Source organism: Fukomys damarensis, unplaced genomic scaffold (assembly GCF_012274545.1).
Source record: "Fukomys damarensis isolate Sample0158 unplaced genomic scaffold, DMR_v1.0_HiC HiC_scaffold_16, whole genome shotgun sequence".
Classification (NCBI taxonomy): Eukaryota; Metazoa; Chordata; class Mammalia; order Rodentia; family Bathyergidae; genus Fukomys; species Fukomys damarensis.
Window position 1 is genome coordinate 96,494,295 of NW_022900928.1, and position 21,731 is coordinate 96,516,025.

General features: G+C 35.6%; 1 protein-coding gene across 7 annotated transcripts in view; it reads left to right on the forward strand.

The window, feature by feature from the left end:
• The window catches only part of Braf (B-Raf proto-oncogene, serine/threonine kinase), a 158,761-nt gene that overhangs the window by 105,588 nt on the left and 31,442 nt on the right, over positions 1–21,731 (forward strand). For all 7 annotated transcript variants that reach the window (XM_033764498.1, XM_033764500.1, XM_033764502.1 and 4 more), the window contains 4 exons: positions 300–436; positions 1,343–1,460; positions 3,686–3,770; positions 5,076–5,252. In XM_033764498.1, the coding sequence (XP_033620389.1) occupies positions 300–436; positions 1,343–1,460; positions 3,686–3,770; positions 5,076–5,252 (517 nt within the window). The remainder of the gene's footprint in view (positions 1–299; positions 437–1,342; positions 1,461–3,685; positions 3,771–5,075; positions 5,253–21,731) is intronic.

Below are 21,731 nucleotides of genomic sequence, written 5' to 3' on the forward strand. Positions count from 1 at the left end.
AACAAAAATTCTCTAATACAAAAAAAGGGCTTTTTTTTTTTTTTTTTTTTTTTTTTTTTTTGCCTATCCTTTCCCAAAGGTCAGTGTTTGAATATGCACTTACTTTAAAATTAAGTCTGGGGCCGGGGATTTAGCTCAGCGGTTCGGTGGTCCGCCTTGCAAGCGCAAGGACCCTAGTTCAATCCCCGGTACCAAAAAAATAAAATAAAATTAAGTCTGAATCTCCCCCATTCTATCCTCTAATAAATAAGTATGCTTTCCCCTCCTCAGTGGATACATTTTCCCTTTTTCTAATTTAGGATCAACCACAGGTTTGTCTGCCACGCCACCTGCCTCTTTACCTGGCTCACTCACTAATGTGAAAGCCTTACAGAAATCTCCAGGACCTCAGCGAGAAAGGAAGTCATCTTCATCGTCAGAAGACAGAAATCGAATGGTAAAAATATCTCTTTTTTCCTCTGAGTTTTTTCTTTCTAAAAATCATAGTCAAACGTACTGTCACCTTTTAGATATATTGTGTCTATATGTGACATGAAATTCTCATAATCAAATAATTTTAAGAGGTGATAGGGCTTTGCTTAATGCGGAATTCCCACAACACTCATATTTGCTCTCAGCTCTAATATAATTTAGTGAAAGACAGTTTTGGAAGATTAGCAGTCATATTCTGGTTTAAAAATAAGGAAAAAGAGAATGAACAAGTATCTAGAAAGCATAGCATATCTTAAGGCTGATCCAAAATTCAAATATCTACCAATGCCATTCTTCCCTATTTGAAAAACTAACTTTTGGCTACATTGGATAGGTAGGAGTAGATCCTTTACCAAAGTATAACTGCATGTGATGATTTTTTTTTTCTTTTTTTTTGAGCGAGAGACCCAATGAGATAATCTATACAAGGAAATCTAGCCCTGACTGGAAAAGAGTAACTAGAGAAGTTTTCAGCCATTACCACAATATGTTGACTTAAATTTTGAGGAACTTTGAGCTAAAACTAGTCACAAATACAAGATTTATCTTGCTCCTGATAGTCTTCCAAATGGTAAAAAGCTATTTATTTTAGATTTTGGTAAGGTGCGTTTCTGTATGTACTCGCTAAATAATTTCTATTTTTAATAAATTATTTTCATTCTAATACTTGTCATAAATTTGTTTTGTTTTTTTATACATACCTTTAATTATTATGCCTTTAAAATGTGCTTTGAAAAAAAAAAAGACCTTACTCTCTTCCTGGCTGGTATACTTTTCAGGCATAGGTTAATGTACTCAGCATGAAAGAAAGATAAGGTTTTCTATCTGTTTGGCTTGTCTTGATTTCAACTTTTGAACTATTTTTATCAAGAAAACACTTGGTAGACGGGATTCAAGTGATGATTGGGAGATTCCTGATGGGCAGATTACAGTGGGACAAAGAATTGGATCTGGGTCCTTTGGAACAGTCTACAAGGGAAAGTGGCATGGTATGTATATGAGGTGATATTGTCACAGCCATGATGATATCACTCAAAGAAAGTACTTACTATTTGCATGATTAAACTCTTCATCAGTTGCAGGAGTCCTGCAATATTTTCTACTTTGGGAACTAGAAAGTGGGTTCATAGCAACGAGGAACTCCTATCATTATTTTATAGTAATAATTTTTAAAGATGAAGATCTTTCAGGTTAGGTAGTCTCCGGGATGATTTCTTTTTCTCTTACAGAAGTCTTTCTGATGATAGTCACAAGTAATAATCATAACTGATGAAAACTTCTTGGAAGACAATTTGATACTATGTGTATGAAGGACACACTATGGGTCCTACAGTTCCACCTGTATAGGACATTATCCTGAAAAAATGATTGGACAGGAATGAACAGATGTATATGAAACTATATCCCTCAGAAATTTACTAGTGTAAAATGAAAGCAAATAAAAGGTCCTGTTAATAGAGGTTCAGAAGCTGGGCATGGCTTCCAGCTCTCAGGTGGCTGAGGCAGGAGGATCACTGTGAGTTTGAGACCAGCCTGGGCTACATAGTGAGTTCCATGTCAGTCTCAACTACTTAGTGGGACCCTGTCTCAAAAAACCAAAAAAAAAAAAGGAAAGGAAAAGAAAGAAGATTAGATAAATAAGTTGATACCTGTATATATGATTTAAAATAATATAACATGGGCCAGGGATTTAGCTTAGTGATGCCACCACCTGCCTTGCAAGTTCAAGGTCCCAAGTTTGATCCCCGCTTCCAAAAATAAATAAATATAAATAAAATAATGTAACAGATCTGCATTTATTAGTGTGGAAGAATATCTTTAGTATATTATATAAAGCAACATATATAAAACTCCACATTGTTAAGCTACATAGAAATACATGAGAAAAAAGAAATATATGTAAAATAATGTTAAAGAATTGCTATGAGAATTTTAGTATATATCACGTTGGGTTATTCTTTTGTACCTATTCATAGGTATTCACGTTGCATACATATACAAGTCTAGTTAAATATATAGCAATGTAATAATTGTCATTTTTGAGTGACATAATGGGAGTTTTTTTCTTTATGCTTTCAAAATGTTTTTAAACATTTAAATGATATGCATATTATAGCACAGCTAATAGAGTGAACACAATATATTATTTTGATAATTAATAAAAGTAAAATACATATAAAAGTGTAATATACATATTAAAACGTACATATAAATGTATGAGTACTTAAAATCTCACAAAGTAAATACATCTATAATTAATGAACAGAACATTATGGGCATTCTAGAAGCTACCCATATGCCTTCTTCTGTTCACTCCTCCCCCAAAAATAACCACCTCTTCACCTCAACATGAATCATGTAGCTTGCATGAACTCTTTTTTCTGGTCTGTCCCCTCTCAACATTGTATGTAAGATTTATCTGTATTGTTGGCTATAGTTGGAAGTCATTCATTCTCTGTACACTGTTCCATTGTGTTAACTATAACCTGATTTCTTCTTCCATCTACCATAGCATGATCATTGGGTAGTTTCCAGTGTAGTGCTATTCTGAATGATGCTGCTGTGAATCTTTCCAGTATGTGTCTTTCAGGGAACATATGTATCTATTTTGGCTGGGAGAAAAATGGGCCACACAATTTGCCTGTGTCCAGTTTGACAGATACTGCCAACAGTGTTACAAAGTGATTGTACCAGTTTACACATCTACAATCAATGTGTAGGAGTTATAGATGTTTGATATAAAGTCATTGTTTAAATTATACTTAGTCATCTTCCTAATCAAAAACATCATGAGTAATTCATAGATTTGAAGGAAAAAAATGTTAACTACTCTAATAAAGAGGTCTATTTTAGAACAAATTGTTGGAGTACCTGTTATCTTTAGTTTCAATATTCAATTAATGCATCTCATTTAATATTATTAAATAATTGGGATAATATTCTGGGTGCTTAATAGGTTAAATTTACAGGGGGAAAAATGGGATTGGCTATTTTTTGGTTTAGTATTTTGAAATATTAGCATAGGAGTATTTTTGTTACTTTAGTGTTTATCTTTAGAACACTAATGCAATTTTTATAGTTAAGGTGTCATTTATTTATAGTTTAATAATGGTAAGGATTTAGTGCTGCAGTGATTAGTAAAAATAACAAGAATGATTCATAGTTTTAAATTTAGAAAGTTGGAATAACATCTGGAATGACCCTTACCTTTTAGGTGATGTGGCAGTGAAAATGTTGAATGTGACAGCACCCACACCTCAACAGTTACAGGCCTTCAAAAATGAAGTAGGAGTACTCAGGTAAGCTTATTCAAGTTGCTGTTTTTCTAAGAAGGACATTACTACTAACATTAGTTTCTGGCCAGGTGTGGTGGCACATGCCTGTAATCCCAGCACTTAGGAGGCTGAGGCAGGAGGATTGCTATAAGTTCAAGGCCAACCTGAGCTACCATAGTGTGTTTGAGGCCAGCCTGTACTACATAGTGACACTCTGTCTCAGCCCCCACCAATCATTAGTTTGTTTTTCAGCAGTCACTCTTAGGTTTAAAAATTTATGCCAGACAGGCATGGTGGTGCACACCTATAATCACAGCACTCGGGAGGCTGAGGCAGGATGATCACGGTGAGTTCAAGACGAGCCTGGGCTACATAGTGAGTTCCAGGTCAGTCTCAACTACATAGTGAGACCCTGTCTTAAAAAACAAAAATAAATAAATATATAAATAAATAAATATTTACTCAAAATGAAAAAAATGTAGTGATTCCACTGCCTGCCTTGCAAGCACAAGGACCTGAGTTCAATCCCTGGTACCAAAACAAAAAAGAAAGAAAAAATATTGAGAAAATGTCTGATTATATTTTGTTTTTAACCATATTCTTTAAGTGATGTATAATATTATGTGGTACAGCTGATAGAGTTAATCCTAGACTGAATTAATAAAATTACAGTATTCTAGACATGTAAGATAATAGTTATTGTGGAAACAATACCCTCAAAATTATAACTGTATCAGTGCATATTTCAAGATTCTATTTAGTCATAAGCCCTAGAACTTGAGGAACATTGACAAATGAGAGTAAATCCACGGTAGGACAGTTTACAGGGGGAGGATCCTAGAGCTATAACTTAGGAGGAAAATAGTGAACAAAACTAAGGACATTTAATCCAGAGAAGGCCGTCGTGTTCAAGAAGGTGCAGAGTTACATTTTTATTTCGGAGCGCAAAACTGGGAAGCCAGTTGAGGTAAGAGGAAATTTACTTTGTTTCCACAGGAGAAAAATTTCTAGTTCTAGAACCACTTAAGTAAAGAAGTTAGGGACAGCTCCATTCTCAAAGTGATGAGCTTCCCATCATTGAAGGTATTTAAACAACCTCTACCTTCCTGTCTGGTAAATTTAAAAAAAAAAGATACTTCTGAATAGGGGAGGAGGTTAGACTAGATAATTCCAGGTCTCTTCTAAATTTATCCTTCTGTTGCTTTATCAAATTCTTCTCAGTACCTTTTTCTGCCAACAGCTTTCTAATAGGTAGACTGCTTTGTCTCTCTTTAAAGAATTGCTAAAGTTTATTGATATTTATTATTTACTGTCACTTTTTTTGTACAGGAAAACACGACATGTGAATATCCTACTCTTCATGGGCTATTCTACGAAGCCACAGTTAGCTATTGTTACCCAGTGGTGTGAGGGCTCCAGCTTATACCACCATCTCCACATCATCGAGACCAAATTTGAGATGATCAAACTTATAGATATTGCACGGCAGACTGCGCAGGGCATGGAGTAAGTTCCATTCTGTCAAATCTCTTGTAAAGTACTTTTGAAGACCAATGAGAATATTTTAAAGTCCTCAGTTGATAGTCCTTTTAGATTGCATTTTAAAATTACTGTTCAGCAGTATAAGGTCACTAATGGGTAGCAATATGGTACTAAAATACACAATAATCTTTCTCTACTATAGTCATCAAAATATACAGTGCACATCAAATATTTGATAATAAATATACAACTGCAAATTTATATTCAGCCCTCAGTGACTTAAGCTGAAGTCTTGAAGTGACTAAGCAGTAGAAGCTCAGAAAACGCTCATACACTAAGAAGTAGTTAACAATTGTTAAAGTATGTGAAGTGATTGTTGATTATTTATTCTCAGTCTTTTTCCTTAGTGTTCATATTTTCTATTACAAAACAGTCAATAAAGTAAACATGAAAATCTGAATTCTTATCCTTTTTAAGGATTTCAAGTTGAGTTATGTGTATTGAATTTTGTTATATAATTTTTTGGCTATATAATTTAAAAGATATAGGGGCAACCCACTTTCTGGTCCCCCTTCTGTTTCTCTTAGAAAGAAGCTATGTTCCTCTCAATAAATTTTTCCTACTCTCAAAAAAAAAAAAAAAAAAAAAAAAAAAAAAAAAAAAAAAAAAAAAAAAAAAAAAAAAAAAAAAAAAAAAAAAAAAAAAAAAAAAAAAAAAAAAAAAAAAAAAAAAAGATACAGTACTATATAAGATTTATATACATTAAAAATAGCTGGCTTGAAAGATAAATTTTGCATATAACTCCTAAGTGCAAATAAATAGGCAAATCAAAGGTCAAATTAAATTTTAAAAGTACTTTGTTGAAAAGCAAAATAATAAGTTTGAAAAACATCAATATCAGTAAAATATATCAGTAAAACTTAAAGATATGTAAAATATAACTTTGAAATCTCTATGAATAGTTTAAAAATATGTATCTTAAGCCACGTGCAGTAACACATCCTTATCATCATAGAATTCTGAGTCTGACGCAGGAAGACTGAAAGATTGAGTCCAGCCTGAGTGACTGAGCAAGATGTTGTCTCAAAATAAAAAAGGGTAAGGGATGTAGCTCAGTGCAGAGGTCCTAGGTCCAATCACCAGTACCAAAAAAAAAGATTCATAGATTATTAAGTCATTTAATTTTATAATGTTATGAAGTAGATATTTTTGTTTTCTTTTTATAGATAAGGAACACTGAGGCTTTTACGTGACTTAAGACCACATATTTAATAAGTAGCAGCAAATTTTCTGATTCCAGTATCTATCCTTTCCCCATAACCACTATGCCACTTTTACATTATGAAATTAGAGTAAAAGGTATATGTATAGGAAGAACTCTGACTCAAGATCATTGATAGCACATAAGTATACTGCTAGGTCTCAGATCCAGCTCTGGTTTTTCAGTCTTGCCCCATACTGCCTTCTCTGACTAAAAAGTAGGCACTGTATCTGTAATTGAGATTGTTTATAGGCCTATGTTCAGCCGGAATGCGTATAGAAGCAAATTATTACCTTATTTAGTAATATTCCCACTTATTTACTGGACTTAAAGCTCAGCCTTTCAAATAAGTTATAGTCTGAGTCTGTTCAAATTTAAAAGATGATATTGAAAACTTGTGAGGAGTACACCATGGCAAAAACAGTGCCCATTCAGAGAAGCAAACCTCATTTCTCTGCTCTACACCATCTCTTTGCTGTTTCTTCAGCAAGGCAAGTCTGCTCCCTACTCACACCTCCATGCTTGTTCCTTTCTGTTTGGGATACTTGTGCTATGATACCCTTATATGTCTTTACACATGCCCCCCCTTTCTTTTAAGAGAAGTCTTCTCTAATCACTTTGTGTTGCACCATGTCCCTTCCTATACTTCAGGCTTCTTTTCAATACCCCACCCATTCTGACTATTGCCATCTTCTCCACTAAAATGCAAGTTGTTGAGAGTAGATGCTTTTGTTTTGTTCATTGTTTTTATGATTAATGGCTGCAGTAGGACCTGTCCTGACATAGGTACTCAATACAGATCTTTGAAAAGAAAAAGATGCATGACAAAGCTCCATTTTACTGATGAGATTACCTTCCAGAGCAGAGAAAAGCCAGATCTTTCACATATCAACACAGAGATGTCAAGGGAAGGAATAATAGGCAAAGAAAATAACAGGAGAAAAGAGCTTGTGGTTAAAACAAAGGCAGCAAGGTATAGTTTTTGAATTTGTTTTTGGGAACAGTGATGGGGCAATGGAGTGTTCAGTTGATTAAAAGGGGACAGCAGAAAAAAGCACTTAGTGAATGGACTGGCTGTATAGTCCAGGGAATCACCAGGCAAGAGGTGATATGGTTCAGGATCATCAGTGTTAACTTTACAGTCTGTCTGCCCAAAATTTTCACTGTGTGATGAGTATACCTGGTTATTTATATATGTCCATCATTTCATCAGGCTTATCCCAGATTTTAGTAGCAAAAAAAGTATTAATTATAAGTTTTAAACTCTAGGAGAGTTTACTTTTTATTACCAGTTAAAGTTAACCAGAGAATAGGCAGTTTCTTTTTCCATTTTTTTGTTGTTCATTTCACACTATGATGTATGCATCTGATCAAATGCAATGACATATCTTTAGTTTCTGAAGGTTTGACAGAGTGAAAATCCTCTTATTAAAATGACTATGTAGGTTTGGTTTAAGATTTTTGCTCTGCCCTGAAATTCTACTGAAACTGTAGTAAAGGGATTTTTTTAATGATGTCAATAGGTAAAGATGAGGGTTATCACAAAGGAAAAAGAAAATAGCAAACTTTAAAAGCTGGAGTACATGGGAGGCTGAGGCAGAAGGATCTCTGTGACTTTGGGGCCAGCCTGAACTATATAGCAAGGCCTTGTCAGAGGGAGGAGGTGGGGAGGAAGAAGGAAGGAGTGAGTAATAATGGACTTACTTCACCCAAAACAGCTAAATCATCATTGGCACTAGAAAAATGAAAACCATGATTTATACCATAAAATTGTCAAAAGTCTCGAAGTCAAATGTCGTAAATTGTCAGTACCAACTATGGGAAGGCAGAGGGCTAACGTGAAAAAGTCCGTTTGAGCCAGGTGTGGTGGCGCACACCTGTAATCCCAGCACTCGGGAGGCTGAGGCAAGAGGATCGCTACAAGCTTGAGACTAGCCTGGGCTACATACACAGTGAGCTCCAGGGCAGTCTGAACTACATGTGCCCTGTCTCAAAAAAAAAAAGTGCATTTGAAAAGCTGTTCTAGCCAGGCTAGAAAAGCTGTTCTCCAGGCACACACCGGTAATCCCAATACTGGGAAGGCTGAAGCAGTTGGGTTTGCTGCAAGTTTGAGGCCAGTCTGCGCTCCATAGTGAGTTCAAGGCCAGTCTGAACTACACATTAAGACTCTGTCTCAAAAAAAAAAAAAAAAGCTGTAGTTTATATCTGTGTCTGTATTTGTATCTATATCTTATCTATCTCACTGGATAATTGCCCATTCCTATCCTGATAGACTGGAAATAACCAAAACAGAGATTGGGTCACTGTACTTACTGATGAATGGAAATTTCCCTACTATTCCTTCTTATTTTTTTCTCAGATTAGCAGCCAAACCTTCCTTTTCCTGTAGACTCTTTTCTGAGGATCTTACCAGCCAAAGAGGAAAGGCCCAAAAGAAGGACATTTCCACCTAAATCAATGAAGAGTTCTATCTATATGCACAAAACTGCCAGACATTTACTGGTTCTTCACTTAGTCTATTCAGACAGATTATCTCTGGGTCATCAGTTGTTGGAGGAAAGTCTTTGATGCAAATGAGAGATCAAAACATATCAGGGATGAGGGAGATACTAGGACAAACAGATGTAACAAAAGAAGAGATTACCCACTCACGGCCCCCTCTAGGAATAAAGTCTCTTTATTTCCTCAGAGGAGTTAAAAAAAATTTTACTTTCTATCCATTTGTCAAAAACAGATGCTTTATATAAAAAAAGAACAGATGCTTTATAAAGATTATTAATATGACAAAAATTTGTTAAAATGTTGATATTTATAATACACTAGAAATTTTAGCATTTGCAATTATTTATATATTCATTTTTATTTATTTATTTATTCACTTTTAAATCTTAATTTAAAATTCATAAGAGAGCCAGGTAAATGGTGCACAACTGCAGTCCCAGCAGCTCAGAAGGCTGAAGTAGGATGTCCAAAAATTTGAGGCCAACTTGAGCAACTTAGTGAGATCCTATTTTAAAAAACAAAAGGGTCTGGGGATATAGCTCAGTGCAAAGACTTATTCTCCAATACTACATATACAGAAAAAAACCCAAAACACCAGGAGTTACATACATAGTTTGTTAGATTTCTTTAAGACATCTTCATCGGGCTGGGGATTTGGCGCAGTGGTTGCGCCGCCTGCCTCGCAATCGCAAGGACCGGAGTTCAATCCCCAGTACCAAAAAAAAAAAAAAAAAAAAAAAAAAAAGACATCTTCATCAAAATAATTTTTAAACTTATGCAAAACACTAGATGATTTAATGTTAGTTTATCTGTATTATGCAACAGTTCAAAAATGGCACCTGGACAGTTTTGTTTTGATTTTTTTTTACAAATTGAGTTATATAAATACAGGTAATTAACTAGAATATATCAGATTATATGGCTCTTGGTGAGATAAATACTCCTGTTTTCCAGTATCAATAACTAATGTAGTTTTTGTTATATTTTCTTGGACTCTGTTTTAGTCGTTAGAAGACAGTCAAAGTCTATTCCAGGAAATAGGTTGGCAGATATTAGGACAAACGGGATGGTCCAGATGTCATGAACAGGCTCAAATCCTAACTTGCTAATAATTTTATGTAATAGTTTTTTTGTTGTTTGTCTGGTTTGGTTTGGTACTGGGGATCAAACTCTGGACTTTACGCTTGCGAGGCAGGTGGCAGAACCACTTAACTAAATCCTTGGCCCTTTGTAATAGATTTTTAACTTAACCTTTTGCCTGCTGGTCACCATTTCAGCCTTATGTTTGGTTCTTCCATTATGCCTTAATTCACCTTGTCTGTACCAATGGATCAAATGACACAGATGGAATCCCTAACATTACTTACTTTTCCTGCCTATTCCCAATGCTTGTTCATCTTTAATGCTAATCATAATTCTAAACTGAGGGCTTTGTTTTAGACTTATTTCCAGCACTTTCCAGTTAGAAGCCTTCTTGGATAATTAATTGCTTCTTAGTACCCATCCAGCTTGCTTTTCTTCAGTCCCTTGGTTCAGACTCTTCGTATCTGGTTCTTCCTCCCCTGCCACCATCATCTCACAGTAAACAGAACAAGCTAGACAATATGCCCATGGCTATTTAAGGAGCTAATTATGTTAGACTTTTGCTAAATCCTCTACTCATCAGAGATGATTCTGAAGTCTCAAGCAATAAGCAGAATAAGTACATACTGACTCATTGTACAAATTGCTGAGTTGCAGTTACTTAAAAGAAAAAAAGCTTTAATAATTAGGATGTTCCAGTGTGTCACCTTCACTCAATTACAGATTGTAAGCAAATAGTCAGTTTGTGGCATTTTTCCTCTCTGGTTCTATCTTCTGTACCTCAGTGAAGCATTATTTCTGATTCTTAGATTCACTTGAACAACAGAGCTATCCTTATGGTAGATAAGTAAATAGATTCACTCTGAGGAATCAGGATTTATAAAGTGTGTTTCATCATCTCACCTCTCAGCCTTTGATTCAGCTCAAGGACTAAGGTATCTTAAGGATACTGTCATTGAAGGGCTGGAGATTTAGCTCGGTGGTGGCGCCATCTACCTCGCAAGCAGAAGGTCCTGAGTTTGATCCCCACTACCAAAAAAAAAAAAAAAAAAAAAAAAACCTAATTGAAGAAATGTCAGACGTCATTATATCATTGCCATTTCTTTGCAGCACTTTTAATTCAGGGTAATATTTAAGGCATTTTTAAATTTACCTTTATTAGAATATTTACTAAATATTACATCGGAAGCAGATAGAAAAAGTAGGGACTTGTTGGTATGTTCACAGAAGCATTATATTCTAAAAATATGATTAAAAATAATTTAAGGATAAATTCTCACAAGTTACTTTTTTTAAACAAGAGTTTGGTTTTATACCTCCTCTGTTTTTACATTTACTCATAAATGAGACCTGTTGAATGGACAGTAGAATGAATTAGAGTTAGATGATGTGAACATAATTATTGAAAATTGTGATTGAAAATCATTCTAATTGGTCAGAATGCTTAATTAGAGTGGTGATTTTTTTTTGGTAACTAAAAATAGGAGAAGGTTGCTGATATAATCAGGAAAATGAAGGGGAAAGAGACGTTACTTTTTCAATCACTAAAATTAGGAAAGTACCTAAATTCTGATGAGATCAAGAATTAGGGGACTTGATTACTGGGACATTCCTGATAGAACCAGCCACCCTAAGGGCATTTTAGAAGTATGTGTTAAAACAAAATGATTGGTCCAGGCATTTAGCTCAGTGGATCTGCCACCTGCCTTGCAAGCACAAGGTCCTAAGTTCCATCCCTGGTACCAAAAAACAGAAAATGCTTGTTCTTTCCCCAAGAAATGCTGGCCTTTTGTCCAAGAGATGTGTTCAGGAAGAGGTGTATTTTAGGAAACCACATTAGAATTATATCAGTCGAGGACATAAATATCAGCACACATGAGCCATGGAGTAGTGCAGTGGTTTAAAATACGAATTACATATGCATGAGCTTAGAGCTGTAAAACACAGTGTTAGTGAAAAAAGCAAGCTGCAGCATGAGCCCACGTAACATCTTCTAAAAAGAACATTTTTATATTTGGATTTTTAAAAAATGGTTCAGTGAAAGTATCAAAATGGAGATTAGACGATACATACCAAGTTCAATAATGATTTCTCCAGGAATGACAAAAGGGGATCAGAATGGGGGCATCTATCAAGGATGAAGGCTTTAGCTTTGCCTATAATATTTGAGTTTATTATTTTTAATGAAAAGGATTTTACAAGTTATATTACCTTTGTAACCTTTTTATATGTATAAACTTTAAAAAACGACAGGAGGCAAATATGTAAAAACTTTTAACATGCTTGATTATGGTAAGAATATAAGTGATTTCTACCTTATCCTTTTTTTCTTAATTTCAAAATAAAACTAGTTACAAGGAAGTATAAAACCATTACAGAAAATGTATATACAAATAAACACCAATGTCTTAGTTATTTTTTTATTGCTGGGACAGCTTTAAAGAAGAAAGATCGATTTTGACTCAGTTTCAGAGGTTTCAGTCCAATCGCTTGCTTCCGTTGTTCTTAGGCCCATGGTAAGGTAGCCGCATCCTGGCAGAGGAAAGCTACTCAACTTATGGTAGCCAGAAAGCCGAGAGCAAGAGAGTCAACCTGTGGTACTGGGCTTCCTCCTCCTGCTTTTATTCCAGCCAACCACCTACCCACCCCACCCCTGCAATTGGATGGTGCCCCCAACATTCAGGGTGGGTCTCCCCCATCAATTTTCTGTCCTGCATGCCAGTCAACTCCGGAAACACCCTCACAGACACATACAGAATCAGACTTTATTAATTTTCTTGGAGTTTTTCGGTCCAGTCAAATTGACAACCAGATGAGCCATTTTTGTCCCAAATTATTTCTGTGCATATTGAAATTTGAGAAATGTTTCTTTAAAGCATACTCTCCTAAAAATGGAAACAAATTTTTTGTACATAGGGAGAGGAGGGGTCTTGAGGGGGGAAAGGGATAAAATAAAATTTTTTAATTTTTTTTAAAAAGCATAGTCTCCTAATTGTCCTACTTGCACTCTGCTCTTCAGCGGTTACTCCTCTCCCCTTTTGGGATCTCAGACATATTTGTGCTTGGAGAAACCATGAAATATTTCTGTGCCAGTCTTCATCCAATTCATTTCCTTTGTACCCCAGACTCTCATATCCAGCTGTCTGTCCAACAAGTCCACCTGATTGTCTAATGGCCATCTCAGATTTCATAGATTCAAATCTGACCCCATCTTTTTCCTCAGGCATATTCTTCCTGCATTCTGTTCATCTTAGCAACTGGCAGCTCTGTTCAACTTCTCTCTTATTCTGCTATCCCTCTGATCCATGCTACCATTATCTCCTACTTGGATTATTGATTATCTCCCTGCTTTGGAGCTCACCCACTTTCAATTTAGTTTCAGTGCCCCTACTTTAGTCCTGTTAATCAAACATAGATACTTTATTCCTTTGCTCTTCAGTGTACACATTTCACCCAGAATAAAAACCAAATTCTGGATTGAAGGTGTAACTCAGTGGTAGCATTTGCCTACTGTGTGTAAGGGCGTGGACTTGATCCCTAGCATGCAGGGTGTTGGATAGAGGGGATGAGTCTTACAGTAGGCCTTTCTCAGTGTGTCCATCGCCACTATTCTTCCTCTTCAACTACTTCTGTTACATCTCTTGACTCATTACTGCTCTTTCCATCCAACTCTTAGTCCCGGTCTAGGCTACACTTAGCTTTCTTGATATTCTTTGAATGGGAGAGGCACATGGCCTGCCATAGGATTTTGCCCTTTTAGGCCACACCCCACATATTCCTGATATGGATTTGTTCCATATCTGAATGCTTTCTTTTGCACCTCCTTGAGTGAAAATGTCCTCTGCAAAACAGCTCTTCTTAGCCTTAAATTATAACCCCCTCTAGTTCAGTATCCTCTGTCATCTGCTCTGTCCATTCCCCCTTACAGTTAGCATCATATAATGTACTATATATTTTACTGATTTATCTTTTTAAAAGCACCCTGAGTGTGAGTATTTTTTGCTCTTTTCTCCCAAGAAAGTTCACATAGTGGACTTGCATTAAATGTGTTAAATAAATGAGAAAAGCAGTTTATTAAGGTGAACATTTTCATCTCCATATTACAGATTAGAAATCCAAAGTTTAGGGGCTGGGGATTTAGCTCAGTGGTTCCGCCTCCTGCCTTGCAAGCACAAGGACCTGAGTTTGATCCCTGATACCAAAAAAAAAAAAAAAAAAATCCAAAGTTTAGAGACATTATAAAATGTACCCAAAGTCATATGGCTACTAGTAAGTGACATAGTTAGAATTCAAACTCAAATCTGTCTGATGCAAACCCATGCCCTTTCCATCATATCTCTCTGGTAATTTCACTTATATTTTCTGGGCTCTGGTTTTCCAAACTGCATGACTGGAGTTACTTTTGCCTGCTTCACAAGGAAACATGCTGTACATTTTTATGTCTTATGTCAGGTTTGTGTCCTTTATTTTCTTATAGACGTTCTTTAGTTTCTGCATTTAGTTTTAGATCTTTGGTCCACTTCAAATTAATCTTTGCATGTGTTATAAGGTATTAGCTGAGTTTTTTTTTCGCTATGGGTATCAGTCATTCCAACATTTGTTGAAAGGACTGACCTTTCCTTCATTAAATTGCCTAAATATTTTGACTCTAATTTTATATGCTTGGGCTTGTAAATGTTGAAATTAATTTTTTGGAAAAAGGATAGCATGGTTTTTGATATTCTGTCAATACTGTGATATTCCCCTTTATTTTCTACAGGCCAGTATTCCACTTAGTAGCTAATCAGTGTGATTGTAGTCTAAATCTCCACAGACATATGTTTAAAATTTGATAAGCTAACCCTAAAATTTATATGAAAATTCAGTAGCTAGAAATTTATCATCAAGATACTTTTGAAAAAGAATAAAGCTAGAGGGCTTCAATTGTGAAGTTACAAAATGTACTGTAAAGCAACAAGGGTCAGTATAGTTATTAGCCTAAGAATAGGCTAGGTAAAGCAAACAATAGAAAACTTAGATTTATTTATCTATAGTCATTTTTTGTTGTTAACCAAAGTGTCAAAGCAATACATGAGGCTATTTCTTTCATTAAATGTTGCTAAGAACAAACAAATATGGAATAAATAAATAAGCCATTCACCTTTACCTGACACAAGACATAAAAATTAATTTGAAGTGGATCAAAGACTTGAAGACTTAAACTTCAGCAAGAAACAGAGGATGAAATACTTATAGCCTAAAAATAGGCAGGTATTTCTAAGGTCACAAAAGGCAGCCTCCCTATTCAAGAGATTCAGGCATGAGGATGACAAATTCAAGGACAGCCTGAGCAGCTTACTAAGACCCTATCTCAATGAAAATGGTGCATGCCTCTGATCCTAGCACTTAGGAGACTGAAGCAGGAAACTGCCAAAAGTTCAAGGCCAGCCTGAACTACATAGCAAGACCCTGTCTTAAAAAAGAAAAAAAGGCAAAGTATAGAGCTCAGCACACATATGGCCCTGGGTTTTACCCCAGCATCACAGAAAAGGGAATGGACCATAAAAGAAAAAAATGTTAAGAAAATAAAAAGACAAGTGATAGGTATGGGGGAAAACACATTATCTAATAAAAGAATATAGAATATACCACTCTGTGGGGGGAAAAGGCAAAAGAAACTGGGCATGATGGTGCACACCTGTAATCCCAGCTATTTGGGAGTGTGAGACAGGAACGTGAGTTTACGTACAGCCTGAGCAACATAGTGAGACCCTTGTCTCAAAGGAAAGATTTGAACACTTTTTAAAGAAACTATAATTTTTAGTGTCACAGTTTGTAATAGCTAAAACTGGAAACAGCCTAATTGCCCATCACCTGGAGACAGGATAAAGAAGATGTGGTCTTTTATAAAATGGAGTACTTCTCAGCCATAAAGAACAAGAAACTAGAGACATTTATAGCTAAGTGGATGCACATTGATGACGTACTTTGGGGGTGGTTGTTGTTGTTGTTGTTGTTGTTGTTGTTGTTGTTGTTTTGAGACGGTCTCACTGTGTAGTTGAGACTGACCTGGAACTCACTGTGTAGCCTAGGCTGGTCTCTGAACTCAGGGATCCTCCTGCCTCAGCCTCCAAGTGCTGGGATTCCAGGCGTGTGTCACCACGCCCAGCTAATGATGTACTCTTAAATGAAATAGGACACACATGTGTAAATACCAAATACTTTCTCTGGTGTGTAGACTAAAAGTGTTAATAAGGATCAAAATGTATAATTGATATTGTATAATAGGAAAAAATGTCTAAATGTGTAGGGGAAATGGGAGGGGTAGGGGAAAGCTAAGAAGGGAAAAGAAAAAAGGAAAAAAATGGAAACAAATTCTCCATAAACAGGGAAGGGTGGAGGGAGTTAAGGAGGTCAGGGGAATGGGGATAAAATAAGAACCAAGATATATCACATAAAGGTACAAGATCCCAATGATGAATGTAACTGTATTGTATACGTAAAATGTACCAATAAAGAAAGGGGGGGCAGGAATAAATGATAGCAGTTTTCTGTAATCTCTTTCAGAAAACAAAATCAGAAAGAACACGTCCTAATTCATTGTATAAGGCCATTATTATTCTATTACCAAAACTACACTAAAATATTACTAGGAAGAAAAATTACAGACCAACACCTCTCAATAAAATAGATGTAAAAATCTCAACAAAATACTGACAAAACTAATAATATATCCAAATAATTATATAGTCATACCTTGGTACCTGACTGCTTTGAAACTCATTCAGTTTGATATTCAGTATATTTTGAAATGAAAATTTTGTCCTGGTAACTCATTTGTTTGACACGGGATGCACATGCTGGAACTTGTAGGTGTTGATTGCCTTGTGATTGCCACCCTTTTTGGCCAAAACAATTTGGTCATCACTTTTGGTACTTGTTGTACCTCCTGGAACCAGTTATTTATGAGTACTGAGATACCACTATAGCACTGTGACCAAGTGGAGTTCATTCCAGGTATGCAAGACTGGTTTGAAAGTCAATTTATATAATTCATCACATAGGCTAAAGAAAGTATGCTACATCAGTCGATGCAGGAAAAAAGCATTAGACAAAGCCCTGCACCTATTTATGATTAAATAACTCCCAGAAAACCAGACATAGAAGGGAATTTCTTCAACTTGATGAAGAATATTTATAAAAATCTTGCAGCGAACATCACTCTTAATGAAAAAGAAGCCTTCCCCATAAGTCTAGGAACATGGTAATAATGTTCCCTCACCCCTCCTATTCAACATTGTATTGGAAGTTCTAACTAATGCAATGGCAGACAATAAAATGAAATATAAGTTATAGAGATTGGTAAGAAATAAAATGTCTTTGCTCATAGATAGACTTGCTGTATGAGTTGAGCCATATGACATGGAAATGGCAACAATATAAAGAAGTAAAAAGATCAGTGGTTGCCAGGAGCTCAGGTAGAAGCAGAAGAATGGATATGGAAACAAAGGACATTTTTAGAGTGGTGAAACTTTTGTATGATCATGTAATGGTGAATACACAATATGCATTTGTGAAGACCCATTGGAAGTTACAACACAAAATGAACCTTTCTATAAATTGTGGACTTTAGTTGATAATAATGTATTAAATACTTGTTTACCAATTGTAACAAATTTTACCATACTAAAGTGTTAATTGGAGAAAAAAATAGAAGCTATATAAGTGGACAAAAATAGTTATTAGGAAGAGATAGATTAAAACTATATTGAGATGGTACTATCTATCCACTAAGAGCAACCCAAATGTCCAACAGGTAAATGGATAAGTTGTGTTATATTCATCTCTAATACTGAATGCAACAACCCTGTAAATCTCAGAATTGTTATGCTGAGCAAAAGAAGCCATAGAATTCTCCCTTTATGAAATTGTAATAAAGGCAAAACCCTGTAGTAACAGCATTATCAATGATTGCTGAGTCTTGAGACTCTTACTAATTGCAAAAATGTATGAAAAAACTTAGTGAAGTAGAGGATATTCTTTTATTGTGGCTGGTCATTACACAGGTTTATGTATTTACTTGAAGTCATTAAATTAGACATTTTAAATTGATGTATTATATGGTAGTGTATGTATATTACACCTCAATAAATTGATTTTTTTAAAGTGAAAGAAACTAGAAAGTATAAGTGAAAATGGAATGGAAGTCACTGTAAAGCACAGTTGAAAAATGTAGAAACTACCTATTGACAATTTTGTTTTTTAACTGATCAGTGATTAATGATTGAGAGAAGTAGCAAAATGTCATCCTCTTCACTCTTGTCCACTGTCCATGAAAGGAATAGAAGGCATCAAAGTGCCTGTAACTGGATGCTGTCTCACCAGTCACACCTACCAGTCCTGACAGCTACTGAATACTCTGTGGATAAGTAGGATATCTGAGGAGCGATTCAGCTTCCACCTTGAAGTCTGATGAACCTTTGTGGAATTGTATAAAAATTAGATGAAAGGTGGCTCAAATGCAGACGTTTAAGAAGGTCATGTCTCAGGTTGTTTGTTTGTTTGTTTGTTTGTTTGAGACAGGGTCTCACTCTATAGTTCAGTCTGGTCTTAAACTCACTATGTAGCCCGGGCTGGCCTTGAACTTGTGGCAATCCTCCTGCCTCAGCCTCCCGAGTGCTGGGGTTTCAGCCATGCACCCCCATACCTGGCAGGTCCCTGGTTTTTAGAAGCAGATAAAAATATAAGAAAATAGGGCCGGGGATTTAGCTCAGCGATTCAGTGGCCTGCCTTGCAAGCACAAGGACCCGAGTTCAATCCCCAGTGTGAGTGTAGATAGATAGATAGATAGATAGATAGATAGATAGATAGATATGAAAATAGGAAGATGTGGTGGTGCACACCTGTAATCCCAGCACTCAAGAGGTTGAGGCAGAAGGATCCCTGCAAGTTCAAAGCCAGCCTGGGCTACATAGTGAATTCAAGGCTAGCCTGAACTACATAGTGAGACCTTGTCTCAAAAAACCAATAAAAATCAAAATACAAAAAAAATAGCAAACTTTCATGAGCCATTAGTCAATAATGACAAACCTATGGTATGTGTATGACAGCAGATTGTTTGTATCATTGAAAATTTTAAAAGGTTGTCATTACTTTATTAGGAACTTTTACAAATAGTATAGATTGGGGCCAGGAATTTAGCTCAGTGGTTCCTCCGCCTGCCTCGCAAGCGCAAGGACCCGAGTTTGATCTCTGGTACCAAAAAAAAAAAATATAGATTGGTAATCAGCCAGGTAGTATAGCATGGTATTTAAATATATCTCTCATTATAATCTTGAGAATAAGATAGAGAAGTATAACATTTGGCTGGATTTAACTGGGTTTGTAACTGGATGATTTGATAATATCTGAAGCTAGTAAGCTAGAAAGAAGAGATTTTTCATAAATTCCTTAAATATGATGAGCATATTCGGAAATAACTTAAATGATGACATCATTGACATGCTGATCTTTAAAAGCCTATTTTTAGTGAAAACTATAAAATTTTAATAAACTGAAATTCTAGGTCATGTCTACAAAATGCAAAATCCTAATTCAGGTACAAAGAAGAAAAGCATAAAAAATGTAGCATGGGAAGAAAAATACTTTATAGAAGCAATTCAAGAAGAATAATTTGGGGGCTTGAATTAAACATAATTTTGTAAGAGTTCATGGAGTGACAGTGGCTAACTTAATAAATGTTTTATATTCCGCACACAAGGGAGATGAATATGAGAATCTCACTTATTTGTGTTGGTGAGATCAAATGTGAAATACTGTGTTTAGTCTGGGATATCATCTGATGCTGTTTAAAAAATAACGCTGAGCTGGAAGTGTAGCTCTGTGGTAGAGTACTTGCCTGGCTTGTGCAAGCCTCTAAATTCCATCCCCATAATCTCAGTAAATAAATAACAAAAAGAATGTTGAAAAAGCTAAATCTTGGATAAAAGCTTGAAAGGAGCAGTATGGAAAACAAATTTTACCACATAATTTTGCAGCTCCAAGGTTAAATGATCCTGTAGATGAATGAAGAGAATCCTGTCAAGAGAATATATTTGTGTAGCATGTTTGAGAATATATTTGATAGCATGTTTGTTCTTGCTTTTGCAAACCTGATTCTATTATAAACTTGTAACAATTCCTAACATCTTAAAAAAGGTAAGAGGGAGAACCAGTGTAATTATCCTGAATAATGGATAAATTTCTGTATCATCTATAGCAAGTGAAGTTGATTTTTTTTTTTTTTTTTCAGTACCAGGGATCAAACTCAGGACCATGTACTTGCAAGACAGGCACAGTGCCACTGAGCTAAATCCCTGGCCCAAGTTGATTTATTCTTGTTCCCTATGCCCAACTAATTATGTAGTTATTGGCATCTTCCAATTTAATTGGCCAGTGCTTATGACAATATGTTGCTGCTTCAACCTATATCAAATGGTTTAGGGTAATAATTACTCTGCAACTTTAATTATGTAGAGATTGGGATGTGATACTCATTCTAATGTTTTTCTAGGTGAGGGTTTAGTTTCTTTCCAGCCTTCCATTATGCATACCAAGACTTCCTCTTTTGCCACTTCCATAACAGAAATATTACCAAAAGAGAATCCCCATGAAAAAAAAAAATCAGGAAAGCATTTGTAATCGTAAAAAATTGCACAAATATAAGTGGGATTGTAGCTATATGTACCTTGGCCTGTAAATAAATTTGTGCTATCCAGCCTCTACTGGTTATAACACTAGCTCAGCTGTCACATTTATGTTTTGTTAATTATCCAGTACATACCTGACCAGAGATTTCCTCTCCTCAGACCTCAAGTTCCATTTATCTACTTTAATCTTGCTGAATTTCTTTGCATCGAATTTGTTGAAAGGATTAACACTATTAGGAGCACCTTTGTTTTCCCTTTTTTTAACTTTATCATGCTTCCATATTTTCATCTTTTCCTCCCATTTGGTGTGGTTTGACTTCACGAAAGAATCTCTCCTGTACACTAAATCCCAGGTCTCCTGGACTGAAAGAATGAACTCCACCACCATCACCATTACCATTTAACTCCTTTCTTTCTCATGGAGCCAAGGCCTTCCCATCTTGAAAATGCTTCTGATTGAGACCTAGTTAGTTATATCTAGTTAAATCTGTTGTTACTTTTCTCTGTCACCTCAACTTTTTAAACGAATGAGGCCTGTAATTGACATGAGATTTTCTTTCAGTGAAGAGTGACACAGTATGATGTAGTAGAACACAGGTTGACAGGCTGAGAGGCTGGGGATTTAGCTCAGTGGCACTGTGCCTGCCTCGAAAGTGCAAGGTCCTGAGTTCGATCCCTGATACCAGGAAAAAAAAGAGCAACACAGGCTAAAGTCTTGACAAGGTAATTTTAGGTTGTAAATGCTGCAAGGGAAATAAATATTATGAGATGAGAGAATAACTGGAAAGGTTAGTTTGTGTAAATAGTAATTTGAAATGAACATTATGTCAGAAAGTTTTAAAACCTTGATGTCTAGGAAAATGAAGTTTAAATGAAGATGAGAAAGCATAGATCTGTTATTTACAAATCTTCTGTTTTTAACAGTACTCATTATGTGATTTTGATTTTAATGTTTGGACTTTTTTTTTTTTTTTTTTTTTTTTTTTGGGT